The 12,206-nt window shown below is 36.2% G+C and overlaps 1 protein-coding gene across 1 annotated transcript; it reads left to right on the plus strand.

The window, feature by feature from the left end:
* Positions 1 to 3,172: 3,172 nt before the first annotated feature.
* On the plus strand, positions 3,173 to 8,951 carry gck (glucokinase (hexokinase 4)). Its single transcript, XM_079897916.1, has 10 exons — positions 3,173 to 3,311; positions 3,594 to 3,756; positions 4,363 to 4,517; positions 4,628 to 4,747; positions 5,070 to 5,165; positions 5,343 to 5,442; positions 5,632 to 5,815; positions 7,878 to 8,033; positions 8,381 to 8,614; positions 8,752 to 8,951. Exons 1-10 carry the CDS (start codon positions 3,237 to 3,239, stop codon positions 8,897 to 8,899), a joined length of 1,431 nt encoding a protein of 476 aa, XP_079754042.1. The 5' UTR covers positions 3,173 to 3,236; the 3' UTR covers positions 8,900 to 8,951.
* The last annotated feature ends 3,255 nt before the right edge of the window (positions 8,952 to 12,206 follow it).

Here is a 12,206-nt window from a genome sequence, read left to right on the forward strand (position 1 = left end):
TAGTCCCTGCTCACGAGGTAGTACTTTTTCAAAGTTCAGGAACTTTCAGGGGTGGGACTTGTGCGCTGCACAAGCTGATTGGTTGTGTTCACGCCGCATTTTGGTTGGATGACTCCACGCAGCATTTTCTTTATTTTTAACCTCCCTTTTAAAAAGTGGCTTCATGCAGTAAAGTTGTCTGTCTGCAAATATGGAATTTAATAAAAAAAACTGGGGGACTGGCGACGAGTTTCAGGCTTTATTATTTGGGTATTTGTGGAAGAGGAAACTTTCTGCGCGTTCGTCACAGCCATCTCACGGCCAATGTCCGCAATAGCTGATAACATACAATTTTATATCTAACGTTAGCATTACGAGCTCTGAACACGCTTTATCAGTGCTCGTCTCTTTTCTGCCACAGCTTTTAATATTAAGTCATTATGTTTACACATTGTCATCTATTGCAAGGCAAACCATGTTACAAATTTACTATAACAGGATTGAAATAGCGCATTGAGGTTGGTAACAAACAACTATTTACAAGACTGTCACTATTTATGATTGATAGACGGGGTTCAGGCTTTTTTTAAGAGTATTTGCGCAAAAGGAAATTTTTGCGCGTTCGTCCCAGTCATCTCACAACGTACCTTGTCTAATTTTATACGCATACGAGCTTTCTGAACACGCTTTAGTATCAGTGCTCGTCTATTTTGTTATGTTAATTAGCCTACCTCGTTAGTAAACCAATAACTGCAGCACAGTTTGAATCTCCTCCATACTTATAAATGTGGCGCTCAAAACTGATTACTGTCCGTCGCAGACTGGGAGGAGCAGTTGCGCGCAGTTTACCTTCCCGGTACTTTAGACCGCGGTGTAAACGCAGAAAGCAACCGGTCTGGGGCAAAAAAGGTTCCTGGGAAAAAAGTTCCTGGGACAAATTGTTCCGGGTAATTTCGGTGGAAAAGCGGCTTACGTAAAAGCACACTACACGGCCATAGACTGAACACGTAATACGCATGTGCATGGCGTCACCGTTTTCACAAATTCATGTTTTAGTAGTTTACACGGAGACAATAACAGTATCGTTTTCAAAAACTTAAATGTTGTCCATTTATTAAAACTGTGTCATGTAAACGGCACCTTAGTTTCAGCTACACAAAGTATTTAAGTGAAATTATAGTTTAATTTTACAATTTAATATTAAGTTGACTCAAATGGATTTACTGAAGTGGACTGTACTCATAAATATTAGTTTTTAAACTTTGGTTTAAGGCAATCGGTTTCCTCAAATTGTTTGAGTTACCTTAACTCGTTGGGTTTGCATTCAATGCAATATTATATCATAAAATGTAATGCCAATGAAACAGTTCAGTACAAAAACTGATTAATGATTAACTCTAACTACAGTTATCACACTCTCTCATAAAATGATTAAAATTTAACATACATTTTTCTGGAATAACCCTAGACAACATACAGAAGCCACGGCTGTAAAAATATTATTATGCTAATAGCTGTCTGTCTTTATTACTTTAGACTCAGGACAGGTTTGCTTATAGTAATGCAGTCTAAATTTGCAATAAATAACACAAAATATGCTCCTAGGTGATGATTCAATGCATCAGTTGTGCAACTGTGTTATTTTATGTTGTGATCCAAATGCATATGAGTATTATGATAAAGATTATCATTTAGAATATAATTAATGCTCAGTTCTTTAGCTAAACTATTTAAAGCATTTGAATCCAAGAATAGATAAATGTCCAAAAATAAAGTTTGTTTGCACTGATAAGCACCTTTCGCAATGTTAGTAGTATATTGTGACCGTAACTTGGTGTGGGAGTTCAGGGGTTGTTTGACCAGAGTACATGTATTTTAAGGTCTTGACACACATAATTGTTTAAGTGTGTGTGTGTGTGTGTTACTTTATGTAACTGACATAATGACTTTATCTAACATACACTACAAAGCCAAAGTCATGTGGCTTTTTATATGGATCTTGCTTTGTCGTGCTGGAACAGAAAAAGTTCAAACTCTGAAGCACATAGTTCCTTATAATGTAATTATATGATGTGGCATTATGATTTTTCTAGGGTTTTTCTCAAACCTTGGAATAAGAAATGTGGGCCACGTAGTGTACACTATCAACACACTCATGTTATCAGCTGTCAGCATAAAACTCAACCAGAGCTGCAGAGCCACATTTTCTAAACCGCAGTTCTATAAAACTACCAAATTATTGATGTAATTGTTGGCTCTTGGCTTTTTTTAACTTCCATCAAGTTTAAAATAAACTTAGCATTGATAAAATGTAAAAAAAAAAAAAAAAGAAAAAAAAAAAGTAAATGTTATTTTTAAAATGTTTGTTTATGCTTTTGGAGTAATTTAGGATCTTTCTGTAATCACATTTATCTGAATTTTAACAGATTTGAACATAATCAAGGTTTTTTTTTTTTTTACCTTATCTGACCACTTAGGCAACATTTAGAGTGCAATAAACTTTTAGATTTTTGGACTTTCACATTCCTGCAGACCTATTTCAGGATAAATGTTTGCCCTGTGCAAACTAAGTCATCTATATTTATCGAGGGTTTAAGTTCAGTAGCTATTTTTGAATTTAACCTAAATGCGGTAAAAAAAAAAAAAAAAAAAAATACTGCTATTACACTACATAAATCAATCTAATATAATATAATATAATATAGAAATATAATATAATTTCTGCAAGCTCAAATGTCTGCTATAGCACACAAAGATGAAAACATGCCTGCTTTAGTGCATCCCCGTATAATTTCCTTTGATTATATATATATATATATATATATATATATATATATATATATATATATATATATATATATACATATATATAGGCCTATATATAATAGTAAATTATTAATATGTTTGCTTTTATTTCATACATATTTATATCGTATTAATTGTATCACTGTGAAGCGCATGATCACGTGTGTGGCCTTGACAGCTAGGTTGCCAAGGTGATGGTTGAGATTAAATGTGTATGTGTGTGTGTTTGATCAGGTGTGTGTATGTGTGTGTGTGTGTGTGTGTGTGTGTGTGTGTGTGTGTGTGTGTGTGTGTGTGTGTATGTGTACAGAGGGCAATGATCTCTTTGACCACACCTCTCCACCTCCTTCACCGGAGCATAAAAACAGCTGAGCATCTCCATGCACCTCACACACATTCAAACTTAAGCAAATCAACGCTCATCCTACACTTGTTTGGAAAGACTTGCAAAGATGCCATGTCTTACTTCAGCTCGTAGGCAGAGGATACCGAGTGACTTTGAGTCAGTAATGAAGAGAATTCTCATGGTAAGAGACTTGACTTTAAGGGTGCCCAAATAATGGGAATGAATCATTATACCTGCTAATTTCGGTTCACTGACACTACTGTGATTGTTACAATCACATTTGAGATCATCTTAATCACATGTTAATATTAAATTATGTATTCTCAGAAAAAACTATCATCAAAACTATCATGTCTCTCTCTCTCTCTGTCTCTCTCTCTCTGTCTCTCTCTCTCTCTCTCTCTCTCTCTCTGTCTCTCTCTCTCTCTCTCTCTCTCTCTCTCTCTCTCTCTCTGACATACAGGTGGACCAAATTCTGTCTGAATTCCTTCTGAGTAAAGAAGACCTAGAGGAAGTGATGAGGAGAATGCGAAGAGAGATGGAGAGGGGATTGCGTGTGGAAACACATGATGAAGCCAGCGTCAAAATGTTGCCCACTTATGTCCGCTCCACACCTGAAGGCTCTGGTAAGAGCTCTAAATACTAAGTTCTCTAAGTTCTCTAAGTTCTAAATACAAAATAGTCAAATGAAACAAAAAAGTGCCATATTTCAATTTTTTTTCGGTGGTTGAGTAGCATAATATATATGCTGCATTTAATGTTTAATGCAATCTAATGTTTAACAAATGTATTTTATAAATACAGTTTGAAATAAAAACGTTTTGTTTAGGATTTTCATATTTTATGTAATTTTTTTATGTTTTATGTTGCATCAGACATTTGATGCTGTTATCAAGCACATATTCAGCTTTAGGGGCGGTTTGTCATTCTGTCATAATTTTCTCGCCCTTATTTCCAAATCTTTACGACTTTCTTTCTTTACAAAATAAGATATTTTGAAGAATATGGTATACCCATATTGCAACTTGTATGCAAAAATTTTCAATTTTGGGTCATCTATCCCTGCATGAAGTAAATATATTGTTATTTCCTATGAGTTGAATCATTATCAGTTTCTTTTAGGTTAGTTTATGTAATAACAGAAGGAGTACATTGACGAAAAGTGTAAATAGATAGTCTTTTTACGCATGACTCATAATATTGCTGATGTTGATTCATGTGACTCATCTCAGAAGTGGGTGATTTCCTGGCACTTGATCTTGGAGGGACAAACTTCCGAGTGATGCTGGTGAAAGTGGGTGAGGATGAAGAGCGAGGCTGGAAGGTGGAGACCAAGAATCACATGTACTCCATCCCTGAAGACGCAATGACCGGCACAGCTGAAATGGTGAGACATTAAAAAGGTCAAACACTCTGTAGTCTACATACAATATAGACATACATCTGACATTTTAGTCTCCTCGGTCTCAGTTTGTACCCCATTTTCTCTCCATAAAGTTGTTTGACTACATTGCCGAGTGCATATCTGACTTCCTGGACAAACATAATCTGAAACATAAGAAGCTTCCCCTGGGATTCACCTTCTCTTTTCCAGTCCGTCATGAGGATTTGGACAAGGTCAGTGTCTGCATTCATTCTGCAACCACTTAAAGTCAGCATTAAATGGAAGTTGCGATAATATTTCCTTCTCTATTGTGACGTATATCCGAGTGAAACGGCTTCTCGAACAAGAATAAATGTAGGGCGGGACTAGATTTTGTCCATTGGCAATTGATTGGATGGTTGTGGTTTGCTATTGCTGTGATGTCATGTGAGTGACAGGTTGTCCCGCCCTCTCATCGCTAAACACATCATCATTGAAGAGAAGGGATGGAATTTTGCATTTTAATGTGGACGTGCTTCGTTGTGTAACATATTTTTTTTGTTTATATTGTAATAGGGCATTCTGCTTAACTGGACTAAAGGCTTCAAGGCCTCCGGCGCTGAGGGCAATAACATTGTGGGTCTACTGAGAGATGCCATTAAAAGGAGAGGGGTTAGTATGCATGAGTTACCTTTCATACTGAAAATTTCCAGCACAAATTCTGTTCTGGGATCTTGTTTAACTGTTAATGGAAAGCTGCTCACAAACTAACAGTACATTAGACATCTTAAAAGCTTATAATAAACGGCTTAAACGGCTGTCCTATAAAAGTGATCGAAATTTTTTTAGGACTTTGAAATGGATGTGGTAGCCATGGTGAATGACACAGTAGCCACCATGATCTCCTGCTACTATGAAGACCGCAGCTGTGAAGTTGGCATGATAGTAGGTAAGAGAGTGACCGCACACACTTAGACCCATGTAAATATAATTAGAGCTCGGACATAAACTTTATAACAGGAAGATGAGATATTTTAACAGCCATTCCGGAAAAAAACAGCATGGCTATAAAGCAATACGCCTGAAGCTTTTAGTCTAATGTTTTTTTTGTTGTTTTCATTTTTTCCTGGTTTCTCAGGTACAGGCTGTAATGCGTGTTATATGGAGGAGATGCGTAAGGTGGAGCTGGTGGAAGGAGAGGAGGGGAGGATGTGTGTGAACACGGAGTGGGGAGCGTTCGGGGACAACGGTGAACTGGAGGACTTCCGCCTGGAATACGATCGGGTTGTTGATGAGACGTCACTAAACCCTGGACATCAGCTGTGAGTGATCTCGAACAATTCTGGGCAAATTGGTATTTAAATCTGGAAATGAACAAAAATAAATAAATAAAAAGAGTGTTATGAGGTAAAATGAATAGACAGAAAAAGGAAATTCTTAAATATGTTCTGTTTATTGCTTCCACTGAAGCACAATATGCTCTTTAGAACATGATATAATATGTCATAATTTTTGCTATATTACAAAAATGTAAAATAAAAGCCACTGAGACCACATTGGTAATCTGAAATTCAAATTCATATTTAAAACGGGAAATAACCAAAGTTACATTTTCTTTTACAATTTCAAAACAAAGGAAGGTTAGGGGATAAAAAGAATATGAAATATGTCCTAAATATTTCTCCACTATTTATTGCTTCCATTGAAGCACAAGATGCTCTTTAGAACATGAGATAATTGTATAATATGTCATAAACAATTGACTATATTATAAAAATGTAAAATAGAAGCCACTAAGACCACTTTGATATTCTGGAATTCTAATTTCTTAAATATTTCTCAATATTTATTAAATATTATAATATGTATAATTATATAATATGTCATAATTTTTACTAAATTATAAAAATGTAAAAAATAAGCCACTGAGACCACGTTTATAATCAGAAATTCAAATTCATATTTAAATCTGAAAATAAACAAAGTTAAATTTTTTACAATTACAAACAAAGTAAGGTTAAAAAAAAGAAAAAAAATTATGAGATAAAACTATATAAAAAAAAATATATATATATGTATATATATATATATATATATATATATATATATATATATATATATATATATATATATACATATACAAGTTATTGCCTCCATTGAAGCACAAGATGTTCTTTAAAACATGATATAGTGATATGTCATAAAAATTATACGATTAAAAAAACAAAAACAAAAATAAACAAAGGAAGTAAAATGAATAATAAATATTTCTTAAATATTTCTGCACTATTCATTGCTTCCATTGAAGCACATGAGATAATGAAATAACAGAAGCATTTTTAGTGATCTCAGACTTTTGGGTCCCACTTTATATATACCAAGTTCTGGCATGAAACTCTATATGGCGCAGGCTGATAGGTCCTCAACTCATTTGGTAGCGATCGCATCACCATCTACATAGCGCAGCTGATTGGTTGCTGTTGCGTCAGAGGCCAATAAGCTGCGACTCAACGTTTGAATGCTGGTAGTGTTGCTGTTAGCAGTCTGCAACGTGCTTTCAGAAACCCTTCCCCTTCCCCAGCTCCACCTGTATAAATCTGCTACGGGGCGGGAGGTTATTCATGTATGATAGATGTGCAGCAAACTAAAATGTCTTCAAGTTCAGAACACAACTAACAATTAAGTGTAATTTAAACATAAACTAGTATTGACAAAAACATAGAGCTATGCATCTTTTTTGATATTTGTAATGCAATTTTGATCTAAAAAAAATCGCAGGAACATGTTATTTCAGCTATGAAATAAATATATAATGCATGATATTATGTAGACAAGACATCAGTCTATGCTATGATTTTACATATATATCAAACAACTTTGCGTTAATTTCAAAGATACATGCACAATTTCCTCAGATATCTTATTGTAACTAGACACACTTTTTAATCAGCAGTTTGACCAGTGGCCGAATCTGAAACGCAGATGTCCTTACACGCTTCCAAATTCAGGAAGAGCTTAGTTGGAGCTCTTATGTGGTCTCCAGGTGACAAGGGTTGTTTTTCTGTACATGTGGAGACACTGACGGTAGCCACGTCAGTGCTGGAATACACACGGCTGGATTAATGGCCAGGGAAGGAGATCATTAGTGAAGCTGCTCGCTTAATGGGTATTTACTGTGTATGTTAGAAGATACAGTGGAGCTCAATGGGCTGCTACTGTGTCCATGTCACTTTAGGCCATTTGTATTTCTTGATTATCCTCAGGCTTATATCATTCACTTTTTTAGTTTTGCTGCTGAACTTGAGCCACTTGATATTGATGACAGTTGTCAATGTTTTGTCAATGTTGATCTAATATGCACATATTCTTCTCTCATATCTCTAGGTTTGAGAAGCTGATTGGTGGGAAGTATATGGGGGAGCTTGTGCGTCTTGTGCTGCTAAAACTAGTGAATGAAGATCTGCTGTTTAACGGCGAAGCCTCAGACCTGCTGAAAACACGTGGAGCTTTTGAAACTCGCTTTGTCTCCCAGATTGAGAGGTAGGATTGAACTGCTGATCATAAAAAGAGAGATTTTTATATTTAAACATTCCTAAATCAAGATACATTTACTCTGAAAAGCAAAATGACTTAAGATATTAGGTTTTGTTTTCTGAAAAAAATCCTGCTATCAGGATGTGAAGAGACTTTCAAGCAGCATAACAAAAACATGTTTCTGGAACAAACCACCTTCCCTGACTTTAAGTGTTCAAAAACAATACAGTTCGCACTTAAGTATCTTTTTCAAAGTATATTATATCTGTAAATCATGCTAAAGTGTACTTTTCACAAGGGAAATGCCAAAGAGAATGAAATGATTACAATATTCATTTTATTTTTCATTTCAGTGACACAGGGGACAGAAAGCAGATTTATAACATCCTAAGTTCACTGGGAATCTTGCCGTCCGAGCTGGACTGTGACATTGTGCGTCTGGCATGCGAGAGTGTGTCTACGCGAGCCGCACACATGTGCGGAGCCGGACTCGCTGGCGTCATCAACCAAATGAGGGAACGCCGTTGTCAAGAGGAACTGAAGATCACTGTGGGAGTCGATGGCTCTGTCTACAAACTACATCCTTGGTGAGTACAAGAGGAGAGAGAGGCAAGGCAAACAAAGATAAATGAGGGGGAAATTAAGAGGAAGCAGTTTGACATGATGATATAAACACAATTAAAATGTGTGTTTCCTGCTTTGACCTTCCAATTCTTCCATTCAGTTTCAAGGAGAGGTTCCATAAGCTTGTGTGGGAAATGACTCCCCACTGCAAAATTACCTTCATCCAATCAGAAGAAGGGAGCGGTCGTGGCGCGGCTCTGATTTCTGCTGTGGCGTGCAAGATGGCCGCCTGCATGCTGACACCATGAGAAACCACACCGTTCGTCTTTGTCAGGGGGAACTGTAGAATCACCACTGACCCGCAATGTTAGAGCGGTCACCGAAAGCCTTCCTTATGGTGAAAGTGCTTTTCTCCTTTCGAACATTGCATTGCGGATGAGAAGTGGGCGGCTACAGTGTTGTTTGGCAACATCTATTAACCACGTGCATACGGCCCACTGAAATATTTAACATAGGCTATGTATCATTTAAAGCCATTAAGCCAGATATTTACAGTTAAATGTGCTTTTAGACACAACATACATCGTTTATTATCGCTATTGTCCTGAGCACATTCAGGTAACGTCACATATATTGCACCTTCATGGTTGTTTTGGAGGTTAGGAGAGAAGCGGAGGAAACTAGATGTGATTGTATATAAATGAACTGTTCAGGTCCAGCAAGGTAATTGTGCACTGTTTATTGTTTGTTTTATTTATGAACTATTAAATTATGTTTATATTCAGTGGTAATCAGAACTGTTAAATTATTTAATGCAGGACTTTAATATACTTTGTACATGTGAAAATGATTAATTATTGTAAATAAAGCTGTTGTACCATTGACTGATACACTCAATTGCTGTCCAAGTGAAGTTTACATGAACATTACACTCAAAGACAAAAATTAAATTAAAAATATGTATCACAATAAATTTAATTATCTATCCTGATCCAGCCTTAGGGAACAAGAAGGCTAAAGCCCCCTCTTGAGTGTGTGAAAATTTAATGCATTTTGTTATTGGTGGAGCTACTTTTTTTAATTCTATTTTTAAACTAAATTATAATATGAAAGGGCCCTTGGTTTAAAATAAAATGGAAACACTTTACAATAAGATTGATTAGTTAACATTAGTCAATGTATTAACTGACATGAACTAACAATGAGCAATACATTTGTTACAGTATTTATTAATCTTTGTTAATCTTAGTTAATGGAAATACATTTCACAGTGCATTGTGAACTAAGCATGTTAGTTAACTAATGTTAACTAATGAACCTTATTGTAAAGTGTTACCAATAAAATAAAATGCACTTCACATCACAAGATAATTTCAGTGATTCTCACTAGAAGATTTTATAAATGCTAAATTAGTTTTTATCATTGCACATCATGGATCAGGAATCTTTTACAATGACATAGGAAAGTGTTGTGGAGGTGTAAAAACTACAATTGGGAGATGTTAACCACTTATAAGGCAAGCTATACTTGTTAACTATTTAACAATATTTAATTAAATTACAATAATCATAACATCTGCTGGCTGGTCGTGTTTGATAAAACTGCAGTCGAAAAAGCAGAATAAAAACTCTATTATATAAAAATATATAATATAGCCTAACTAACTATTACATTTATTTAAATGTATAATTTATGATTAAAGCAATAAAGTCTTGCATACCGTTTTGGAGTAGAACTTTATAAAAGGTGTGACAAATCAGATCCTCCCTCGACTGATCATGGACCGGTCCTACAAATACAAAGCCTTTCCTAATTGAAAGAAAACAAGCTGACAAAAATATTGAATCCAATATTTGGTGACAATACAGCATAACAAGATATTTATATGTTTTTTTAATTGTTGTTGCTGTTGGCCATTTTTAACACCACATGTGTGACTTTGTTCCATTTTGTACAAAATTAAAGAATTTCAAAACAAACTTCCTGGTTAGACATTAAAGCACTAGCGTGGTAAACAGTGCAAGTGTTTTCCATAATTTGTTGAATATTGACAAATGTATCCATAAATAATGATTTTTTTCACTCAAAAACTTGAGGTGCATAAGCTTAGATCAATGAGGCCTATGATCAATCAGTTCCAGAAAGAAATAGGCAACAAAACCTGTCCTAATTGAAAGAAAACAAGCTGACAAAAAGATTGAACTCAATATTTGGTAATAAGAATTCAGGTGGATGACATGTGAAGTGATGAGTTACTGCCACCTGGTGCTTCTTAAAGGAGTGGTTCAGGATTTTCGACATCGGACCTCATTTTCAAGTGAGCCTGGTTGTTATTCATCAGTGGAGACAGTTTTCAAAAAAATTCATCCAGTCCTTACTTTTGGATAGTTCGCCTATGCTAGGCTAGTGCGAGTCAACGGTGCACGTTAGCCTGCCATTAAAAACAGTTTTACCCACTCCACAGTACACCAAAAGCAAATAAATTATAACACCAGACTATCGCTGTAAATGTCTATTGAGAGAATAATGTTAGAAATCAAAGTACTCTTGTATCTCAATTATCTGCGGCAGGTTGCGTGATTGTTATGTGGACCGGCTCTCTCGGTTTCCTAGGTAACCAAATATAACTCCACCGCTGCTGTAGACTGCTTATAAATACAGGGAACAAATTATAACTAATGCAATGTGATGAAAGGGTAGTTTGATTTCTAACATTATTCTCTCAACAGACATTTACATCGATAGTCTGGCGTTATAATTTATTTGCTTTTGGTGTACTGTGGAGTGGGTAAAACTAATGGCAGGCTAACGTGCACCGTTGACTCGCGCTAGCCTAGCATAGGCGAACTATCCAAAAGTAAGGACTGGATGAATTTTTTTGAAAACTGTCTCCACTGATGAATAACAACCAGGCTCACTTGAAAATGAGGTCCGATGTCGAAAATCCTGAACCACCCCTTTAAGTATAAATAGTTGTATTCATACATAGGTAGAGGCCTCATTAGCGGCTGTTTCTATGGGCCATGCGCAAGCCATCCGCCATATTGGAACGGTCAAAGCCGGTCCGTCAACACTCGAGAGCAAGCTTGACTGTGCGTCTGCAACCTACACGCATGTTTGAAAATCTATACCTGCAATAGACTTCAGCGAGTGGTTTTGCTAAACTAACACAATACAACAAGACAACGACGTTGGCTAACACGACATTAAAAAGTTACCATAGTTTAAAAGCCTGCAATATTGTTAATACATATAAAAACAGAAACCAACACATATTCTCACCTGTGAAAATGTTATCCCATTTCTTCAGGAATTGACATCTCTGCGCTTTTTACAACCAGATGCTGCTTAAAGCTAGGGTAGGCAATTTTCGGAGCGGCTAGCAATAGCAAGTTAGCTTTGAAAGCATAAGATCCCACCCTCCCTTTAGAGCGTCTCCATACCCATACCTCCTTCAAAACACACGAATGCACACAGCAGAGTCTGCAAAGCCTCACGAGACGAGAGACGGTGTTAAACTACCTCATGTCTCAAAGCACATAACATCAGTGGCGGATTTAGGCATGGGCAACATGGGCAACTGCCCAGGGCGGCATCTTGACGGAGGTGGCACA

The sequence above is a fragment of the Squalius cephalus genome, assembly GCF_949319135.1.
Source record: "Squalius cephalus genome assembly, chromosome: 16".
Lineage (NCBI taxonomy): Eukaryota > Metazoa > Chordata > Actinopteri > Cypriniformes > Leuciscidae > Squalius > Squalius cephalus.